Genomic DNA, 24,037 nt, shown 5'->3' with positions numbered 1-24,037 from the left:
TATATTTGAATGTTAACGTCCTTATTATATAATATTGATTATTATATAATCGGGATGTTACATTAATGGTATCAGAGCAGTTCTTCCTTAAAAACCTGTAGGTTGTGGGTGCGATTCGTTTGTGATTGTGTACTTTGGCCTCGGGTTGGAAATTGTGTTAGTTTGAGTCAGACTAATGGTCTTTCTTTCTGTATGAACAGAAGATGGTACCTACTTCTTCTCCTCCTTTGTCTTAGGGAGTTGATCCGTCTGACTCTAATCTGATGCTGAATGCGGTGTTCCAAGCATTGCAACAACAGAATGCTGCATTGGTGGAGTAAAATACCATAATCCTGCACAATCAAGAAGCCGAAAGGGTATTTACCGAGAACGCGAGAGTAACATCTGAGAACACTCAAGACAATTCATTAAAGTGATTGACTAGTGGCAGGACCGTTCAGGGTGTTTTCTCTTCTGTTATTCCGGTCCAAGAGTGGAACTTGGAAAACTTTCTACAACATCATCCAGCCCGGTTTGATGGAACTACAGTTCGAATGAAGCTGATCAGTGGTTTAAGGACATTGAGAGAATTTGTAGTGCTAAGAGATGTCCAGATGAGAACGAGGTAGCTTATGTTGAGTACTTGCCTTACAGTGTAAGGTATGACCTGGAGATTGAATTCCTTCAGTTAATACCGGGAAATATGTCGTGACTGAGTATGCATACAGATTCGAGCACTTGCTCCGATTGTACACCATGAATACGGTTATAAAAATTTGTTATCATTATGAGTTTAATTCTCCCTGTCTTAACCTTGATGCGCCATGTTTTGGTCTTTTGCTCGTGTTTAAGCCTAAACACTGTTTAAACCGTTTTTGTCATCAAGTTAATGCTTTAATCCTGTCGCGTTCAACCTTAAACATTCATTCATTTCATTAACATGTATCATTTTTGGGTTATCAACCTCTATGTGTCTAAACCAGATTTCGGCTCCTGTTCTTATGTCTGTTATTTTCAATGTCATTATGAGTCAAGCTAATTTTTCAGTTTCGGCTCCCGTTCAGGTTGTGTCAAACGTATGTATTCTGTGTTTTCAAAGTTCATTAATACTTTGTTATTTTTTTTTGCTTTAATGTGAAATCCTATTGGTTATTTTTGAGTTTGCAAACACAAAGGTTGTTTTAAGATTGGGGTAAATTCATGTTCTGTTTACCTTATCGAGTATTGAAGTATCGTTAAAATCTTGATAAATTTTTAGACATATTTTTCACGCGTTTCAAACTCATTGATAACTTATTATGTTTTTCGTTTGGGCCTGATAAAAATAAAAATAGTTGAGAATAACTCTGAGTCAAATTTCAAAATTTTGTAATAAATTAATATGAATTTATGAACAAGTACATATATATATTTTAAATAAATACAATAAAAATTACAAACAGGTGGTTGTGTTTCTGTGAGGTTTTTCTCTTCTGATAATCTTGAGTTTGGAAAGACGATAACCTGTGAGTAAATCGTTAGAAAAATATATAACTGGCAGGGCAGATAATAAAAAAATAATAATCATCAAACTAGCAGGACAGATAAATATTACAATGCATAATTAAAATAAAGATGTTCTAGAGTCGATCATAAGTGATCGTTAAATATTACAGTCCATAAAATACGCAAATAAAGAAAATAAAGGATGTTTGGGGTTCGATCACTCGTGATCGTTAAGTTACAAATAAAGATAAAAATTTAATGGAAAAATTCTCGAGCTGGTTGTGGTGGCCTAAGGGAGAGCTCCGTCGAGGGAGCTCTGGTTCGGAAGGCGAGAGGCATGGGTTGAGGGATTTGTCGTTCGTCCTTGTCATCGTCGATGATGATCGGAACGGGGAACAGGTTCAGCAACCTCGGCGCCTTCATAATTACCCAGCCATATTCTTCAAATAATATTTTGTGTCAAAAATAGAAGGGGGAAAAATAAAATAAAATAAATAAAAATGAAAATAGTGGTAATTAGAGTTCTTACCATACATGTACAGCGGCAGCTGAGAAAATACGGTGCCAGTGGGGTCTAATTCCGCTTGCCAGCGCTTGACCCGGTTACCATGATTGTTGAACCAGCAGTGTACATTATATTCACTGACCTCTCCGAAGGCCCTGATTCGAGATGCAATCTCGACAACTTGGGCTCTGCTGGGATGTGTGACCCCGTGGTTGAAGATATTGGTCATCATTTTAACCTGGTCATCAGTAGGTTTCCACCGCTGACTGGTGTACCTCTCCATCTCCATATCACTCATCTTCCTCTCAGAGTATTTCTAAAGCATAATGAAATAATAAAATAAAATAAAAAGAGCAAAATCAGAACAAAAATATTCTGTGTTTTCTTTATTTGTTTTGTTCCCTTTTAGGTTCTTTTGTCCAGCCAGTCATTGTTGTTTTAGTGTCCAGTATCAGATCTGTTTCACGGTCCTCGCAAAGGTTCCTAAACGGATCTATGTCAATTTGTCCATGTCCGGTTCATACAAATAAATTTCTCTTTTTAAAGTTTTCTGTTTTTATGGGGTACGTGGCGTTGTTCTACCCGATTGTCTCTGCCATACCCTCAATCGAGGGGAGATTAACGTCTGGTTTCCAGCCGATATACCCCTTATCTTTGTTAAGGCAGTGTGTTCTTAGATTTTTAGTTAAAAGGAAAATAGAAGAAGAGGAAAGTAAATACAGGAGCAGAAGTAAAAAATAGCAAGCGAAAAGTAAAGAAGAAAGCATAATGCAAGTGCGAGTGATAAAAGCTCAGAAAAGAAAAAGAAAAGTACATGAACGGAAGCAGAAAGAAGAAAGGGAAGAAAAGAAGCGAGAAGTAAAGAAAGAAGAGAAGCTGGGTAAAGGAAAGGAAGAGATAAGAGAAGAGAAATACTTACTCGAGGCGGAGCCGAGCCTTGGAACTTGCAGATTTGAAACTTGCCGGAAGACTCTCTGATCTACCACACTCAGAACCCTCGATGCTCAGATCTCACTCTCTCACTAGCTCAGATCTCTCTCTCTCTATCACGCGTTCTGGAATCTCAGCGTTTCGAAGTGTAGCCCAACGCGGCTAGCACCCCGTTTTATAGCCAAGGAACCTTACTGTGCTCACAGTTCCGGTCATGCATAACCGGAACCTTCAATAGTATCGGTTAAAAAAAAAAAAAAAAAAATAGTATGCGGATTTTGCCACATTTTGGGAGTATGAAACATTCAAATTAGAGAGGATCTCTTGCTATGTGAGTAAGTGTGACCTTATTTTGGTGTGAGATGTGTTATGTATGTTGATCTAGAATTGTCTCTTTGTATGTGGTGGGAGTTGTACTGATGAGCTCTTTGAACGGTGGGAACTGCCCGGATAAGTTTGTTATATGAGTTGTGGGATGGCAACTCTACCCAAGAGTTAGAGGACAAGATGAGAGAGACGTATCTCAACTTGTTTTGGTAAGCTTAATTTTCGAGGACGAAAATTTTTGTGTTGGGGAGAATGTAAGGACCTAAATAATTTGGGGGTGGTGTATGGACAAGGATATGTTGGTAATTGATGTGGTGGGGGCTTCCTGTGATGAGTGGTGTGGTAGAGGATGGCTTCACGGGGAGGCAGCTGTTGAAGGGGTGTGGGAAGCAATTAGGGAGTCACGGGGGTTGTCTTTTTGGAAGTGGGGAGCAAGAAAACGTCCGTGAATTCTCTCATGTTTGGCACCATTCAACAAGATGCAACGTGGAATATATAAGGGGTGCTGAGTTCTGAGAAGAATCCTGGCTGCCTTGCTGCAAATTTTGTGAAGAGAGGAGAAGTTCAAAGTTGCAGGAGAGGGAAGGAAATCTTGGTGCTGCACATCTTGGGGAGGATGAATTCAAAGAATTCACAAAGGAAGTCTTCAAGAGGTAAGGGGAGTTAGATCTTTTGTTTGATTGATTGTATATGCTTTGTATGATGCAAATCTGGGTAAAATCTGGGAAGAAAAGGTTGAATTTGATGTTTCTGGAAATCTGCAATTCTGCAGAAATTCTGCAGAACCGTTCGTCCAATTTGATTTCAAATTGGACGTTCGTCCTAAATAGCTAACGTTCGTTCAAAATGGTTGAACGTTCGTCAAGGTGAATTTGGACGTTCGTCCAAATTATTCGGTAGTCGTTGGAGAGCGTTCGTTTGTGGACGCTCGTTCAAAGTTGGTGAAGTGAAAAGTGGACGTTCGTCCCAATTGCTATGCGCGTCCGTCCTTAAATCAAAGTGTTCGACATTGAGTGATTCGTTCTGTACGTGAGAGCGTTCGTCCACGTGAGCGTTCGTACAGACCACGAGCGTTCGTCCACGACTTCAACTTGTGAGCGTTCGTCAAAATGGCTCGACCAAGCGTTCGGCCTTAAATTCAGTGTTGAGCGTTCGGCCTTAAATTCAGTGTTGAGCGTTCGGCCTTAAATTCAGTGTTGAGCGTTCGGCCTTTGAGCGAGTGTGAGTGAGCGTTCGTCCTTAGTTCAATTTTAGCGTTCGTCCAAAATGATCAGCATCGAGCGTTCGTCCAAACAGCGAGTGAGCGTTCGTCCGAATAGTTAGCGTTCGTCCAAATTGTTGAGCGTTCGGTTACATGTGGAGCGTTCGTCCAAATAGTGAGCGTTCGTCCGTAATTGAGTGAGCGTTCGTCCAATAGTACCCAGTGAATAGTACTCGTCCAAATAGTATTTTACAAATGTTGAATTTTAAGTTCCTTTGCTTTTGGATTTAATTATGTGTATCAATGTTTGGAATATCATCTATGACATGAATTATGTGAATGTATGAGATATGTTGGAATTGTTGGGATAATATGGTGGTATCTGATTTTTCCTAATTGAGGTTAAGATTCAATGTAACAGTAAGTATGTTATTTAAATATTTCGGTTGCAATTTATGAATGCATGTTCATGTAATCAAGATTGGTTGAAAGGGTATGGTTATAAGTGGTTTATGATGTACATTGTTGGTCCAAAAGAAATATCATGAGATTTAAAATGGTCGGATTGAATCGGAAATTTAGATCTCTCGGTGAGATCAGTTGGTGTAAAGAATGAATGTGGGAAGCTTAGCCAGTTGTTCATCCTGATGTTCCGTGAGTACTCGTCCTCACGTAGAGGGGGTACGTCATGTGTGGGAACGGCAGGAGGTCCTAGTTCTAGGGTATCGGGACAGATAGGACTAACCTCGGGTGGCAGCTGATGACAGTTCCAGTTACTACATCACCCGAGTGCACGAACATCGAAGCTACACAGAATTCATTCTAGTCCGGACGAGTCTGTCTATGAAGTAACGAGTCTGTCTATGAAGTAACGAGTCGGTCTATAAAGTAACAAGTCGGGGTATAAAGTAACAAGTATTGTAGATGTCAATTTACCATGTTTGGATGACTTTTGCATGTTGTATGAGTGGGTGGAATTATGGTTTAATGAATATGCTCTAATTGTTCTTTTATACGAATTTAAGTATGACAACATTGAATTTAACTGTTCTATCTGTATAACATGTTTTTATATCTAGCTCACCCTTGCATTGTTTTGTTATGTGTTGTTTGGGTATGTTTCGTTGGCGATGATCATCCACTTGGATGGGAGCAGATGTTGTCGTGGAGTTTCCCTTGGAGCCATAGCTGGAGGTTGTTGATATTGCGGAGTAATCTTCTTAGAATTTCTTGATTAAACACTTGTAGTGTTTAATCCTTTCAACTGTTTAAGTTTAAATTTTAAGTTTCTTTTATTTCTGGATGACTGTAATACCACATTGAATTACACGTCAAAATTCTGACTGTTCTCTATATTTGAATGTTAACGTCCTTATTATATAATATTGATTATTATATAATCGGGATGTTACATATTATACCATTATATAAAAGATATTTTTTCTTTTGGTGTACATGTTTTTCCATTTTATTCTTTAAATAATCTTTTTAAAATTGAAATATTAAATATAACTAAATATAACATAACATAAAGGATTCCTTGTACCTAAATTAGGTGAGACTAAAGCGAAGATCTATGATGTTTGATGATGATGATGGAAGTGACTGTATCAATTTATGAATTACATATCAATGATCTAAATAAAGCAGTTTCTAATTTCTTTTATTTTATAAAAAACCGAAACATATTTAAAGGATTAACCATGATTAAATGGTTTTTGATTTTTTCTATGTAGAACACTTAAACTTTCTTTTAGTTTTTTCTTCTGTTGGGATAGAAGTAGAAATGAATAGAAATTAATAAGCATACATACATATAAGGACCATGACTCGTTTACATATCCTTTATCCACAATACTTTTTTTAAGTTTTAATTTTGCCCCTTCAATAAATTAAAATTATTACTGATTTTTATACAATAAATTTCATGGCATATATATACTCTTAATCATATTTACTTAATTAACTTAATTTATAATTGATTAATAAAATACAATAACTTAAACGTATTTAATGATTTATTATATATATAAATAAATAAATCACCCAATTGCTAATCCTTTAAATGTATGTGTATATATTGATTAGTGAAAGTAAATTATGGAAATTGATTTGAATGAAATTGTATGCTATAGCAAATTGGTATACGTTGGGAATGATTGGCACATAAAATAAAACAAAAACCATATCTGGATTAGACTGATTGAAACCTTGAAATGCGTGCACGCATAGCCAACAACAACAATAAGTTTGTCAGAAGTTCATGTTCATGTTCATCTTGCCAAAGTATCATTTTCCCAAACCACCTGTGACAATTTTTCTTTTCGATTTTTGGTCTTCTGATAGAGATATCATCTCTTATATGTTATGGCCTTTCATTCTTTATCATTTTTTCTCTTCCATCTCTTATCTTTCTTCCTATCAGTAAAGTAGACGTTGATATTTCCTCTCTCCCACGAAATCAATTCCTAAATATATATTTTACGTCATAAACCATAATCTTTTATGTTGTCAAGCCTTTTCATACCATCAAAATTTTTAGGATGATGTCATTCCATTTCTTCTTAGCTTTCCCACCAAATCATCCTTCCTTTGCGTACCCATGGAAAATCAATCAATCCAACAATTGATGATAAAGTGCAATTCTATTTTAGTTATAAAATGAAATTTCTTTAGATTATTTCTCCAAAAATTATACATCACATAAAATTTGAATCCCATTTTAAACTCATTAATATAAGTATTTTTGAGTGACATTTACTTTAAAAAATAAATTATAATTTATATATCATGTTGAAAGTCTCGTGTCGACAAGTAATAAGACTAATTTTATAATACATAAGTGGATAAATAATCTTGTCTTAAAAGCTCCTTTCTATATAGTTATAAAATACAATTTCTTTATGTTATTTTTTCAAGATTTTACGTCACATAAAATTTGGAGTAATTGAAACAATTTAAAACTAATTAATATAAGTATTTTGATTGATATTTTGTTTTTTTAAAAAAATATAATTATGCATTATGGTGAAAGTCTCACCTTACAACTTCATTTTGTAATATTGAGTTACATTTAAAATCTATTTTATAACATAATAATATATAAGTTATTATAAATCTTATCTTAAAATTCAATTTTATAAAATTAAGTTATACTTAAAATTCACTCTTAATATAAGGAACTCTTTTATATATTTTTATCTAATATAAAACTTCTAATGCCAAAGAGTTAACGCCAATAAGTCACAGACAAACTTAAAATACTATTTTCAGCCAAAACTTTAATGTAATAAATTTTTTATATTTTCTATTTATATATTCATCTTACTTATTTTTATTCATGTAAAACTTTCAACTTAGAGATTCTAACAATAATAACTTAATAAAAAAAATTCATAAATAAAAGTGGAAACAATATTTTAAATAAGCATAATGGAAAGAATTTTTTAAATAAGATCACTTTGAAGAGTTTAAAACAAGTATAGTTACTGTTTTTTTTGTTAAAAATAATAATAATTGTAATATTAAAATTATGATGTACATATAAAGTTTACACAATTTAAAATAAACATGATTAGGTAGGTTTTCCTAATAAATCATTTTTTTTATTTAATTGTGTTTTACCCTCTCTCTCTCTCTCTCTCTCTCTCTCTCTCTCTCTCTCTCTCTCTCTCTCTCTCTCTCTCTCTCTCTCTCTCTCTCTCTCTCTCTCTCTCTCTCTCTCTCTCTCTCTCTCTCTCTCTCTCTCTCTCTCTCTCTCTCTCTCTCTCTCTCTCTCTCTCTCTCTCTCTCTCTCTCTCTCTCTCTCTCTCTCTCTCTCTCTCTCTCTCTCTCTCTCTCTCTCTCTCTCTCTCTCTTTTTGTTTCTACAATCATTGTATCTAACATTTTAAATGATATGAAGTGAGATTTTTTCTCTCGTTTCTAGATATTTATTTACTTTCATAACATACTTAACTTGTGTTAGCAATATCTTTTTCTAATTTTCTATTATAGGTATTAGAGTTCTCTCATGGAGAGTGATGATTCCATAACAAAAACATATAAGATGTGAAAGTGATATGTTTGAATTGAAGTTGCTGAATATTATCAAACATCACAGTGTCATACGAATTCTGCAACTGTTAGAAACACGTCTTCATCAAAATTCTAAAATGATATATACCATAGTGATAATTATTAAAACGATTAAGTTATTTGTTATCCCAAGCCATTACTTTTTCAGATAATGGGAAACTCCTTTTTTTTTTGTTTCGCAAAAAGCACTCTATAAAACTTTTGTAAATACATAATCTCATAAAAATCAATTTATTATCTCTTTCTCCCTTATAAATTTTTACATTCATTTAAAAATATTATCTTATAAGTTAACATCTTTTTTTTTTAAAACAAAAACGTATTTTGTGGGAAAAATTATTGTGTTTATTAGTATTTGTGTGTACCTTCTTGTAAATGTTCAGTCCTATAATTTTTATGTTTAGGATGTCGAGTTCTTAATGTGAAAATGATTATATTTGAGATCGATTTACACATTTAATTATACAGTAAAAATAAAGTATATAATAGTAGTACATACCATTTTATTCTTTTAAATTGTTTCTTTATATGATTAATTAAGTTAATTAGACTCTCACATTATAATTATAAAATCTTACTTTTTTTATGTTTTAGATTATTTTTCCTTTAATATGAATTTTGATATGATACTACAAGTATCATAACTTAAATTTATCTATTGATAATAACATATCTTAATAGAAACATAAGATAGTCTTGATCTTAATTTTATCATGAATTCATTATTTTTAATACTTTTTGTCATAAACTAAAGATTATTAAGTAAAATATAATTATGTCATATAACCTTTATTTATTTATGTTTTAAAAATTAAATGTGAATCTAAGTCTAATGTTAAGTAAAAGTAAAAAAGTTAAAAACTATAATTATGTCATATAACCTTTATTTATTTATGTTTTAAAAATTAAATGTGAATATAAGTCTAATGTTAAGTAAAAGTAAAAAAGTTAAAAACTATAAGAATAAACATCAATAAAATTATTATATTAAGGTTTTAAGTTGGAAATAATATCATAGGTGAAACAGATTTATATCCTTTTATAATTTAGCTACTAAATAATTAATTATTTTGTGTCTCTAAAATTAGTTTCATGCTGTGCTATTTTTGACATTTAGAGAATGAATTCAAATAACTTTATAAGAAAATTATACATCAAAACTAAATTTAATTCATTTAAATATTTTGTTTTAATCTCAAAATGATTAATCCATTCGTTAGAAAAGGGAAATGTGAGAAAGTGTGGCCATTTATTGCATGAATGATAGGTAACATGTTAGCATTTTACATATACAGTCTTATTTTCTAATCTATGAAGGAGACTTGTCAATCCATCTACTGGTATCCAGATAGCAGAAAATATAAAGATTGATTGCTTCATGTCTGATTAAAAACATAATGACTTATCTTTGTTGTCACAGTCAATTAGCTAGTAAGGAAATACGTGTAAATTAGAAAACAAACATGCGTGCAAAAAACTGAATCCAAAGTAAAGAAAAGCTTAACTTTTTAAACTGGTCAACTTTTAATCATCAATGCAACTGGCGTAGGAACTTTGTTTGGAAATAAAAAGAAAAAGTGTGCATGCACACAAAGGCATATAGATAAAAGAAACATTATGCACTTTTAGAACTGATAATCAAGTTATAGATAATGATTTGCAAACTAATTTAATGCATGTTTAGTGGGAGTCTAAATCCTATGTTCGGTTGAAACAAGAAAGTAGAACATTGTATAACATTAAAGATTCATTAACTCATCGTTTTAAGATTTTTTATAAAAATAGTATCAACTCTTTATATGATTGGACTCAGATTTGATTGTTGTTGTATCTCTTTAGTAAACCTCTTCTTCGATAGATCTAACATACTGTGTGTTCAAATGTTAAGCTTGATTAATTAACTTTAGTTACAACACCACAATGGCTAGGAGGTTCAAAAATTGAGCTATAAAAAGTTAAAGTAGCTGGATATCGATCAGTAGTGGATCTCGTATTAGGAAATCACAGAAAAATGAAGTGAAAGCAGGAACACAGGCGTGCTTTTCTTTTGTTTCTTACATAAGAAGATAAGCAAGTTGAATACCATTCGTAGCTTTTCTTTTTGGTGCCCCCTTGAGAAAGGGGAGTAATGATGCTAGGGTTGTCCTTTAAATTATGAAAGGAAAGTAGGAAGAGAGCTATGTCTAGCTTTTCTGCCATAAAAAGCCAAGTTTGTTTAGTTGGTAAATAAGCCTTATTGGGATCATCAAGGGGAATAATAATGAGATTTTTTTAACTTCATTCTAATCCATCTCTTAAGAGGAATCCAATGAGAAAGTGTTTTATTTTTTTAATGTTAATTTTGGAGAAAAAGAGAGAGGGTGTTCTCTTTATATTTATTATTTGAAGACAGCAAACTGCATGTTATGTTCAATATATATTGGTTATTAATGTGTTTATATGACATGAAAATATTTTATTAATTAAATAAAAAAATTATATAGAGATACAAAAAGTTATACAATAAAAATATTTTAAATTAGTTCTTATTTGTATGAGTAAAATGCAATAAAAATTGAGTATTTGTATTAAAAATATGTGAATGAAGATCATAAATTCTAATTTTCACTTTGGTACCAATGTTAGCATTTTTTTTCTAATTTCTTTGAGATCTTAGTAGAAGAGATGTTAAAACAACTAATTTCAACTATAGTTTGATCTCAAGGGGTATTATCATAAATGAATCCAATTATGAAGTATGATCATAATTAATGGAGATGTACATCACACGGATCAAAAAATGGTCTTACATTCTAGGAAAGTGAAGCCTCCAACAAAGGAAGATGGAGATATCAAAAATTGTTTGTTGAAAATCAAAAAGTTAAAAGATGATTGTTGATGCCTATGAAGTCAGAAATCATGAAAATGTATCTTCGTTTATCCATTGTCTTCGATATTTGAAATGTTTTTATCAAAAGCATTTAATGATGGAACGAGTTACATGCGTTCGTCTTAAGTTAAAAGGAAATTTACTGTATAGTAAAATAATAAAATCTTAACTAAATAACATGCATAATTTAATTGAAAAGATTGGACCATTGTGATAAACTAGTCATGATGGACCTTGATGATGAACCAACCGTAAATCATTACTCACACAAATTAAGTCTTCATTGCTCAAAACAGATATGAAGCATTCAATACGATTCACCATGAGCACTAATTATAACCTCCTTTACATATCCAAGAGCACACTCGACAGAAAATGCAAGCTACACTATAGATCTAACACAATTCCTTGCAACTCCAAGAATCCAACAATAAATTCATCGTTCAAACACATCACTGACAGTTATTCTTCCATCAAATTTCTCAATGTAGCTTTAGCAGTCAAGGATGAATCATCACCAACAACAAATTCATCTTTCTGTAGACTAGAACATACTAAGAAAAATCTTATCAAGTCATAACATCTTATACCACTTATTGGGAACAGTCACATCATCTTTATCCTCAAGAATCATCATACTAATAGAAAAATAAATAAACATGAGATACAAAACCAATATATCGTGGAAATTCTAAATCTGGAGAAAAACCATGACCGTTGTCATCTAAAGACAACTAAAGAATAATATTTTGTAAAAATTTGTCCAACACAAAAAACATTTTAAGCTCTTTAACCCTTGATCCCTAACACACTCATACTCTTCAGAGCAAAAATTTGGCTAGTCCTCACAATACTTTATTACTAGAATATAAGAACACCTAAACACTAATTCGAGATGTCTTAGACTTAATATAAGAAATTCCATAGAGTTAGAATCAATTATATAATCACTAACATCAATTCTCTGTCTTATCCTTAGATATGTGAGACTCTCACTAGATACGTTATAAATAACCAATATGAAAAGATAAAGTAATGCATTAAGTTGTATATTTCAATTAAGATGTTTTAAGTTATATAGTTTACACAAAATGTTTCTAAAAAAACCATATCATAAACACATGTGAAGAAATTGATTAGGAATCAATTTGTAATTTTAAATTAAAAATTAATAGCAAAACAAGATTGAAAGAGAGGAATATATGACAAAGAAGGTGAGGACAAAGAAGGAATTGTTGTTGACGTTGTTTGTTTCTCTAGAAGACATGGAGCAAAAATAAAATAAGAAAATGTGGGTGCGTCTGCTACAAAAGACACACAGCTTCCGACAAAGATATGGGCATTAAGGTCTAGACAACACCATTCTCAGCTACTCTACTCTTCTACCCACCTTTTTTGACACTTCGTATATCTGAATTCTGAATATCAACATGAATGGAGAAAACCATAATTTATAAATTGTTCCCCATAATCTCTGTCACGACACTGTAAATTAGCTCGAAATTTAAGGGTTTCTTTGTTTTTTCGACATCAAAATGCGGTACGAGGGAATGTTTGCCTGTGGAATTAATGTTGAACACGACAATAATATTATTGTAATTCGTTTGTGATGCCAAAGGAATAATTTCACCATTGGTTTTTGTTCATTATTGATTTCCTTTTTGTTGTATCTGATTAAGAATGTTCATTGAAACTATAAGTCCCAGGCATGTGTTCTACCAAATATTCAACTATGACGAAGGAAAAATCTATACTCGTGATTTTCTATCTCATTTTTTCAATATCCAAATACGAATAAGAATTTTTTTAATACATTGATTTGATCTGTGTTTAAAGTTTCCACGAACGTAGCTAAGACGTTACAATTAAATATACGACACAAATAACTATCACTATCAGATTTAAAGTTATGTTCTTGGTTGTTCAAGAATGTCACTGTTAACTGGAATTAACAACTTCTGGCCTAATTAATAAATAGTTGAATACTTTAAATACGTTAATTAGGGTTACCTGACTTACCCAAATAAAAGTAAGCTAAAGAAATTATAAAACCAATCCTTAATTTTTAGTTAGAATAAACTATGCAACTACTTCTTAAATCGTATTTACTCATAACCAATTCTTAATTATGTATATAGAAAATCTTATTCTTTTAAGATATATAATAAAATGGGAGTAAATGTTTATTTGCCCGTATTAGTTAATTACTATTTTTTTGTTCATTTTAGAAGATAATATCCAAATTAGAAAATGTAATTAAATTTATAAATATACGTTTATTTCTTAAAAATTCGATGTTTTCTCTATTTTAGTTTGTAGAACAATAAAGAAAATAAATTCTTCAAATATTTTCACTTTTAATATCGATTATTATTATTATTATTTTACTTAAGATAAGTTTACAAAATATTTTAGAATTACATAAACATAAAGACATATTACCTTTCTTTCATATTTATTGTCATTTAAATTAAGACAAATAAACCAACATTTAATAAATATACAATATTACTTTATTTGTATTAAAATAATTTCTTGTAATATCTCATTACTTGTAGTTGCCATTGTAGTAATTGTATAAATAAAGTTAATTATAATGACACTTTAAATTGATTAAACATCAATAATTTAAAAAATAAAGAAAATTAAAATAAAGTAGATATGAAATGAAAAGAATAATTAGAAGATAATTAAACAAATCTAAAATAAAAAAATGAAATGTTACAATCAAATATAAAAACACCTCATAAAGTTATAATCATGTTTAGTGGATTTTCCTTTGTTCATTTGGGTAGGAGATTTAATTGGGATACCCAAAAAGAATGTCTAAAAGTTTTAGGTGACAGTTTTAAATTTATGGAAACTAGGAACTATTTTCTTGGAGAAACAAACATATAAGTGATACCATGCCCTAGACATTGACCTCTTTGGTTTGTGTGATGTCAGTTCAAGTTGTTCCTCTTCTATGTAATAGAGTTTCATCGATTGGAACCCTCATCTTTTCATGATAATATTATCTTCGTATTATTTAACAGTTTTTGTGAATATTGAATGAGAATTATTTGTGTAGTTTTAGTTTTTAAAATGTACATTAATTTTAAGAAATATACAGGTTCAAAAATGAAAAATAGTAAATAAATAATATTTTTTATTTTTCTAAATTTGTATCAACCTAACCAGTTAGAATATTGTGAGAAATTCTTTAGTTGTTTTAGTCAGCATATTGACAAATGTTTATACGCGTGATTGAAGTTAGTTTACAATTAAGAGCATATTTCTCTTCAAAAACCAACATTACTAAGTGGTGTTTCATTAGTCAATAAAGGAATCGTTAACCAAGAGATTTTAATTGACTTATATATGGCTTTTCCAATGCATTATAATACCATCAAATTAATTGTAGAGCTATAATGTTAATAGTTTTCCAAAGTGTTATTTAGGCACACAAAATAATTTTTCTATCGACGATAAAAAATATATATAAATGAATCAATTGGGTGACCCATACAAAATAGGGTGAATAAAAAAATATAATTTAAGAGAATTTGATGTTATAGCTTGATTGTTTTCAAATTTCAATTTATTTGTAACCCAATCAACTTAATAAGAGTTGGTATGTTACTCTTGCAAAACAACACCTCACAAACATTTTTATTACAAATAATATTCGATAATACCAATTCTTGAACACCTATTAAGAAAGTACTAAGTATATAAACCAAATATATCAACACAATTAATTCAATCATTCTTGAATTTTTTGATATTCTTATCTCCTTCTCGTACTTTTTAATTGAATATATATATATATATATATATATATATATATATATATACATGAATGTGTATTTTAAAAATAAATTACACAACTAATAACCAAAATGAGTTAATACTAGATTGTCTAATAAATTAAAGATGTTTTAATAATTTAAAATGGAAACATGTATAAAAAAAATAGAAATGAGTATTTGTATAAGTATAGGAACATGACAATATAAATATGTATTTACTAATCTACATTTTCATATATAATTTAAAAAATTAAATATTATTCATACTCATTATCAGTTAATGTGAAAATTCTACATCAAAATTAGAAAATTCAGATAATGTCCATTGATGACAAATTTATGTCATTTTCATTGTCAAATGGATATAAACTTTCATTAAATACTAATCAATTATATGTATAAATGATTTAACAAAATAAATAATCAATTGTTTTTTAATAAATCATTAATTATATGATTAAAAATATATATTATATGCTTAAACAATAGATTATTTTTGAGTTTATACATTTTCTTAAATAAGGCATTTTAAGATAATTGATCGATTTTAAAAAAATACAAATATTTATGAATTAAGCAAACATATAAAACTCTTTTTCTCCACTTAAAATGTACAATACAATACATGTATTAGAAACAAAAATCTGATATAAAAACAACATATTTTAAAAATATATATTTACATAATCAAAATAACTATATGCAAAATCTTCATTAACATGCGTTAGACATACTATCAAACGACAATATGTGGAAAAATTAAAAAGCTAGAGAAAGATAATTACATGTGAATGAAATTGGTAGTTAGCTTCACACACATATTGTAAAAGAATTCAGTTAAAATACATTAATAATAAAATACATTGAAAAGACATCTCAAATTGTTGAGAATGTAAAATAGTTTATATTCATATATAGTTTAATATAAGCGAAAAACAAAATGCTATGCTTAGTTTGTGTTTACATACTGCTCATTCATATCGAAAATGTAGAAACATGTTAAGAAGTTAAGAAACACATTGAAAGAGCAGAAAACTATAATCATTAGCTTTTTAAAATCATATTTAATATGCGAAATATCGTGTAGCGAAACACGTTAAACATTATAATTTTGTACTCAATAAAAAAAAATGAATAACTAAATTTTGAAGATAATTTTTATATACGACACGAGTAATTACCATATACATTAAAATATTTTTTTTCTAATTAATTACATAAACCAAACATAATTAAACTTCTTAATTTATTCTAAAGTCTCTGAGTGTTTACTCTCTAAAGTTTTTTTTTTTTCATAATCCAAAATGAGGGTGTACAATAGACTGTTGACTGTTCTAAACTCTTGGTTGACTCAATCGAATTGAATGCTTCATTGCCAGAAGGTTGATTATGATTTATGATTAAGGATCTATGTGTAAATGAAGTGCAAAAACAATTATTAAATCTTAGTATTATTTCATCAATCATACAAGGTTAAAATTAACGAACTATAAGAATTGAATTCAAAAAGCAGGTCAACACCATAGAGATACATCACGTTGTGAATATCATGTAGAAAAGTAGAAAAACAAAACAGCATTAGAGCAAGCATACACTATAAAATATGAATATAACTTGCAATTCATCATCACAATATGACACACACTAAATCCATTTATTTAATACTACTTAATGGAACGAATAATGATTTTTCAGTCAAGCACAAATAAGGTGAGTGTTTTAGCTTGTAGAAGTCAAAATTTTTAGAGGTTCTTCTTTAAATTGTTCATTGTGGTGTTTGAGGCCTTTCTAGTGCGCCACGTTAGTAGATATCATAGGGGAAAATGTTCTCAAGAGTGATTTTTCTTGTTATATGTAATATATATATATGTTTATATTTTTGGAATTTTATAATTATGGGAATTCCTACCACCTTTTTCTGTCCCACTTTAAGATAAAGCAAAAGCAAGCGGGGGGAAATAGAAAAGCAAAGAAAGAAAAGAAATAACACGAAAGTGAGAAGGAAAAGAAAAGCAATAAAGAAAGGCAAGAAAAGAGAGTAAGCAAAGACAAAGGTTCTGAAATAAACTCCATAATTGTTCAAATTAATTCCTTGAAAAAAACCAATAGCAGTGGTGTAATTCCCCCTACTTAATCAACCCTTGGAGGACCTATCAAAAAATTTCTACAAAGGGACACCACAAAGCAAAGAAATAGGGAAAGAGAAACATCACACAGAAAGAAGGCATCACACATATATCTTTCTTTTGCAGACAGCTGAAAATTTCTCAGAAGCAAGAAGGCATGCATAGAGCTGTTCTTCAGAGCTCACCAGTGCAACAAATGATGGCTGGAAACCCTAACTGGTGGAACATCAATATCAATACCATGCCTCCACAAGCTCCTCCTTTCTTCTCCACTCCTTCAAACTTTTCCATCCCTTATGCTCCCTCTTCTCTCCCCTTTCCTTCTTGGAATGAAAATCAAGACCTTCCTGATTCATGGAGCCAGCTACTCATGTATTCATTCATTTCTCTTTCTTTCTAGTATATAACATGCTTGCATGGCGATACTTGGTACATGGAACATCTGTGTTTGTTTAAGGAAACATCAAAATCTAATTTTTTTTGTTGTTTATAGGAGTGGGGTGGTGGATGAACAAGGTAAGGTTGGGATGGGCCAGTTTCAGACAAAGAAGTTGGAGAACTGGGAGGATCAAATGCTAGGTCAGCCTCCAAACGCTTCTCTTGTTGATGTTAAGCAAGAAAATTCAGTTAACAGCTATGTATACGGCCATGGAAACGAAGAGCTTCAGTCATCAAAGCCATCCTGGTCTCCGAAATCCTGTGCCACTAGTTTCAGTAGCAACATGTTAGATTTCTCTAACAGTAATAGCACAGATGCAAGGCTTCCTCCACCAGATCGATCTTCTGAGGTAAGGAACATATTAGATTTCATACACAGCTCTCTCCGTTGAGATTCCTTCACTGATTGATGAGAATCTACAATCTTCTTATTTCATTATTACCTTTTTCTTTCCTTCTTGGTCAATGAGATGCACAAACCCACTTTTCATCCAACTTTACTAAATTTTGCCAGAAAAAAGCTTTCTTATTTTAGAGCATTTAAACAACCATTTTTTTTACATAATCTAAAGGCAAGATCTTTCCCTGTCTTTGTAGATCAAAACATGATTAATCACTTCGATATTCTCTAATCTTGTTTGAAACAAAACGAGTGACATAGTACACATACTTTACCAATGTTTTTGCATCAATTAATAAAGTAACAAATCAGTACACAGATTCTCATTTTTGCTGCGTTCTGTTGTTTGAATTTGAATCTAATCAAAACCCTCTTTGTTTCTCTAAGTGCAATAGCACTGCAGCTGGTGGGGCACTGAAGAAAGCTAGGGTTCAACCCTCTGCTACAACACAGGCTACATTCAAGGTAAAATGCAAACTACCAGGCAGAAACTTCCAACCCTTACTCTCTTTCAGGCATACAAACACATGTGGGGTGTAACTGTTGTCTTTCTTTCTTGTCTATTTCTCAATCATGATTATTCTTTTTTCTCTTGCTTCATCGTCATTTTACCATCTCAGAATATGAGAATCGAACACAGCCAAATGAAACAACAAAATATAACCAAATTTTTAGCATGTGCGCATGTACGACATATTTATATGACTTCCTCTTCTCAATTTCAGGTCAGAAAGGAGAAGTTAGGCGACAGAATTACAGCTCTTCATCAGCTCGTTTCCCCATTTGGGAAGGTAACAAGAACAATACTTACTCAAATCAAATTTCACCATCATACTTTTTTTTTCAATGAAAAAGAAAATCATTAAATTGTCTAAAATTATTATGATTTTCTCTTTAACACAGTAAAAATAAATTATCACATAGTCCAAGACTAATGGTCCCCACTAATCTAAATTATAAAAAAAAACATGAAAATGTCACTAAAAAATTCTTATTAAACTAAATGTAGGTGAATTAAATTAATCAGAGCTGTACGTCCGGGTTAAAAATAGCATAAACATTCTTTATATAGAAAGATCCAATAACAAAAGTTTACCCATCCACATGTTTAAGAACACTGGAATTGACACTTTTTGCCGTTATAATTTTTTTCCTTTGCTTTTTTGAAGATGATATTTTAGAGAAGAAAAGAAAAGGTTGGTTTATAAGCTAATATATAATTATGACTGGGAATAACGCTGGTGTGTGTATGTGTGTGGCATATTTCACTTTTGCAGACTGACACAGCCTCTGTCTTGTTAGAAGCTATTGGGTATATCAGATTCCTTCAGAGTCAAATTGAGGTGATGTTTCTTCTCCACTCTTTACTTTCCCAAACAACCACGAGCCTCTGATGCAAGCTGCACGCTGTTAAAGCTTCATTTCACATTGGAACATATTGAAATTGATCCAATGCATATAATAAAAAGAGAGACAAGTGCATGCACTACTCGTATTAATATATTACAGAAATTATTACAAAAACGTCACACGATAATATTTAATATAAGTTTTCATATTTGTATTATTCCAATACAAAAAGTTTCATTATTATTAAAGTTGTAAATATGCTCACTTTTTCCCCATCCTTTGATGCAGGCCCTTAGCTTACCATACTTGAGCGGTGGACCAGGGAGTGTGAGGCAGCAGAATTCTGTAAGAAATAGCATAAACTCATTTCTGGTTTTAAAATATGACAGTTTATTTATTTATTTATTTTGTGTGTGTTACCTTTAATCTAATTAAAAACAGTGGTTTAATTATCTCTTTGTTACTTAATTTAAATTCTCTAAATAAAATTTACCTTGTCTCATGTTGTTTGTCTTTTATAATGATGAATGTATGTTAATTATACAAGTTATGATGATACCTTTATTAAGATATGTTTTAATATTCTAAAGTGACAAATTTTAAGATGAGGAAAGAAATATAAAGCCATTTTTCACGTCCCAAAGCAAGAAGAATACTCACTTTCACTATCTTCTCTCTCTTTCTATATCTCTTTCTGCTTCCTTCTTCTCTCGCATGTGCACGAGTGTACTAATTAACGAGTAATTATGTGACACTTATTGAGTGATGATTGTAATTATTTAATTTTAGGTTCAAGGAGAGAAGAATTGTATATTCCCTGAAGACCCTGGTCAGGTATATATATATATATATGCTTTTTCCATTGGATCAATTAACTTAATCTTAATTACATTCATTTGTTTAAGTGTGAGAAGAAAATGTAACCAGCTTTATCAGACATATAATATTGTTTATAACTTAAAAAGAAAAGGAAAACAAAGTGGCTTTGTTTTATCACATTGCTAATTGTAAAGATTATGCTTGTTAAATTCTCATGGTGTTTTACTTTCTGATGCAGCTGCTGAATAATGAGAACTGCTTGAAAAGGAAAGCAGCTAGAGAACCGGTAAATGTTCTCATACTATTAAAATGTGTTCTTTAGGATTTCTAGTAATTTAATAACACATTTTTTAATTATTCTAAACCCATTCATGCTATGGCTAATTAGGATACTGAAGAAAAGAAGGGGCTGAGGAGTAGAGGATTGTGTCTGGTTCCAGTGTCGTGCACACTGCAAGTTGGAAGTGACAATGGAGCAGACTATTGGGCACCTGCCCTAGGAGGGGGCTTTCGTTAGGACAAGTTTACGATTAGGGCAGCATATACGTATAAATATATGGTAGCATGCAAAGAGGTAAATTCATGGAAATGATATAACATCATGAGCAGTCAATCTGCTAAAGAATCTAAGGCTGATTGCTCATGATGCTATACTTCCTTCCTGAATAAAATGTGTGCTAGCTAGCTCTGACAGTAGTATTTGCTAGCCCTTAATTAGAAGACTTCATAATTCATGGAAAATCAAGCTTAGTTTTCTTTATTTTCGTTGATTAGCTTAATTAAGATGGTGGTACGTACTAATGCGCTATATTTCGATGTATATGCAATATTTGTATGATTAATCATTTGAATATGCTACTTTTTTAGCAGCATTAATTGAACTGATCCATGACCATTGTTATATGTCAACAACTTAATTACTATTCTGTCTGTTTGGATCATTACAAAAACCTGCGAAAGATAAAACGTTATAAACGTAGATACATGTTTATTATCATTAAGCTTATCAAAGCTTCTCATAAACATATATACTTATGTTATTCTTTTGCTTGTTATTCTTGCGATTACGGGTTCCCATATTTATGTTCCTCGTACGTCGACGAATGGTCTTAAAAGGTTTTCACGTATTCGCTTCAAACACAGAAATAAACACTCACATGCACTTGTCTATGGTGCTCCAACCCTAATAAAAGGATGAAAAAGGAGCTATAAAAAAAGATTCAGTTACACAAATCTGAATGCACTTGTCTTTGCAAATGGTAAAGTTTTGTATGATCACTAACCCTAGCTATACAATATGAGTGCGACACTATATCTATTATTGCATCACTGCAGCTCTATAAATAGGGTATGTGATATTCAAGGCAAAGAAGAACCTAAGATAGTACTTTTTTTTTTTATAGCTATAACGCAATAATATATAAAAATACTATTTCAATATAGGGATGTATGCCTAATTTTCATGTTGCTTGAACAATGTGAGACTGCAATGAATAAAATCGCTCAAACAAAGTCAGTCAAATAGTTTTTTTATATGATAAAATGTGTGCGCTAAATGTAATTTGTCAAAAACATAATAAATATGCTAATTAATTCATTTCACTAACATGTTTATTAAGGGTTTATTGAGAAAGAGGTCTACTCAAAAATACAATACTAATGAGATCTGAACTCAATCAGATAAATGATTGCTATCACCCTCCTCCCAAAATCTTAAGACAATAGATTAATGGATCTTCAACTTTAGTGTTCTATTATCTCATTTCTATCTAATGTAAGACTTAGATTCATACTTAGAATTTTAATAATTTCCTTCTTTAAAGTGAGTCTCTTCTACATTGGTATACTCCTCTCCAGCTGAAGTATTCAAATACTTTTTTTCATACCACAGTTCATCTTAACAGGATACATTTATTTTGAACCCTTTACCCAAAGACTTTTGATACAGAAATCATTGTTATTGCAATAGTGAAACTTGAAATATGATGGAAACATTTTACTATATGTAAACATAAATATTGTGAGAGACTACTATATATATATATATATATATATAGAGAGAGAGAGAGAGAGAGAGGCACATAGGTGATGATCAGAATAATTGAAACTTAAAACCCTTTTGTAGCAAGGTGTGTAGACACATATGAATGAGCTACCATGGATGTGACAAAACAACTACACGTGACTAGAAATTCTGTATTTATATAGGAAATCAACGATATCAAATCTTGCACACAAGAAAATCTGATAAGAGTCACCAACAAGCAAGTAGCAAAGCACCTAGTGTTATAAAAATAGTGTCATGTTTTCCTATCTCTTCAAAAACATCCTTTGTTTCTATCCCATGCTCATGAATATGTTGATAGAAGCTTGAAAAACATGGGACCCAACACAGAAAAGAAATGTGTTAATTAGGTTTCATGATTTGTTTTAGGGTTTTTGAAGAAAGTGTGTGAAAAATGTTGGAAAAATGATGGACGGCACCGGCATAGGGTTGACAAAGGAAAAGATGATGTTGGTGGTGAAGAATGAATTTAGAGGGAAATATAAGAAAGAGCACGCGAGAGCTTGGAGATTTCCATTGCCCAATTATTGTTCCTTTTGATCTTCTTCGATGTGACTTCTTTCTTGTTTCCCCTTTCCATCATCTACCCTACATCTCATCCATTGTTAGCTCAACTTTCTTTCTCATAGGACCTAGCTACTCAATTTCAAATAATTCAAATGTCTTTGCTTCTTATAAATTCAAATTCTTCCACAACGATAAATCCTAAATAAATTTTAAAACATTTCAAAAAAGTAAATTATAAACCTTTTTAAAATATTTTATTTTTATACTAAGATGAGACTTTCATTTTTTTTTTCAATTAGCTCGAGTAGAATCGAAGGTGAAAATTCTAAAACAAAATCAACCATATACCGATACAAATGAAATCGGCTTGTACTTCTTGCACTCCCGCAAAACTTCTTCTTCATGCACCCCTTCAATTTTTATTTTTTTTTAAAAAGCTTCTGGAATACATGTTTCGGAGAATTTCCAAAATAATCATTCTGTATTTCTAGAACAGAATTCTCGGAATAAAATTTTCAAAACAAAATTTTCAAAAATTAAATTTTCAAAATACATTAAATACATCTCAGAACAAACTTTTCGGGGTGAGATTTTTAAAATAAAGTTTTCAGAATGCATATAACACCTTTTGGATGCATTTTTTGAAACACGTGTAAATAAAATGCGTTTTGGAATGAGTCTCTCTTTTTTTTTTACAACATTCTCTTTTCGTCTTCCTTAGTGGTGTGCTGCAGTAGTTTCTCTTATTAATATGGGAGTGGAGTTAGTACCTATGGAGGTGCAGGAAGCAATACAATTGAAATTAAAAACAACGCCAATATGACACTTTATGTTGTATAGTATTCAGCCCAATTGGTTTGGACCGTGTGCTTTATTGGACTTACGCTTGTTCCAGTACCATGTCAGGATAATTTTTGTTAAATCCGAACCTGTTTTGTCATTATTTTTTAAGGAAAATGATATTTTAACAACATGTTTTGACAACATTTTGTCCACTTATAAGTAATTTGAGAACAATTATTAAACACATGTCCAATGTCTAAATGTTGTCAAAAGATGTTATTGAAATATCATTTTCCATTTTTTAAACAAACAGGACAAAATTGAGTCCATCATACTTTTAAATGTAATATATCAATTTTAATATAATGTATGACTAAATTTAAAAT

General features: G+C 31.0%; 1 protein-coding gene across 1 annotated transcript; it reads left to right on the top strand.

Annotated features, from left to right (window-relative positions):
• Positions 1-17,137: 17,137 nt before the first annotated feature.
• On the top strand, positions 17,138-21,219 carry LOC108343727 (transcription factor bHLH68-like). Its single transcript, XM_017582072.2, has 9 exons — positions 17,138-17,661; positions 17,783-18,077; positions 18,515-18,592; positions 18,853-18,918; positions 19,405-19,470; positions 19,766-19,822; positions 20,267-20,311; positions 20,535-20,582; positions 20,685-21,219. The coding sequence occupies exons 1-9, from the start codon at positions 17,447-17,449 to the stop codon at positions 20,811-20,813; spliced, it is 999 nt and encodes a 332-aa protein (XP_017437561.1). The 5' UTR covers positions 17,138-17,446; the 3' UTR covers positions 20,814-21,219.
• The last annotated feature ends 2,818 nt before the right edge of the window (positions 21,220-24,037 follow it).

This window comes from Vigna angularis, chromosome 8, assembly GCF_016808095.1.
Source record: "Vigna angularis cultivar LongXiaoDou No.4 chromosome 8, ASM1680809v1, whole genome shotgun sequence".
Classification (NCBI taxonomy): domain Eukaryota; kingdom Viridiplantae; phylum Streptophyta; class Magnoliopsida; order Fabales; family Fabaceae; genus Vigna; species Vigna angularis.
This window is presented reverse-complemented; position numbering and strand designations above follow the sequence as displayed.

Coding starts and splice junctions, on each gene's coding strand:
- LOC108343727 (XM_017582072.2), top strand. CDS start 17,447: ATGCATAGAGCTGTTCTTCAGAGCTCACCAGTGCAACAAATGATGGCT. Junction 18,593..18,852: donor CAACACAGGCTACATTCAAG/GTAAAATGCAAA, acceptor TCTCAATTTCAG/GTCAGAAAGGAGAAGTTAGG. Junction 20,583..20,684: donor GGAAAGCAGCTAGAGAACCG/GTAAATGTTCTC, acceptor ATGGCTAATTAG/GATACTGAAGAAAAGAAGGG.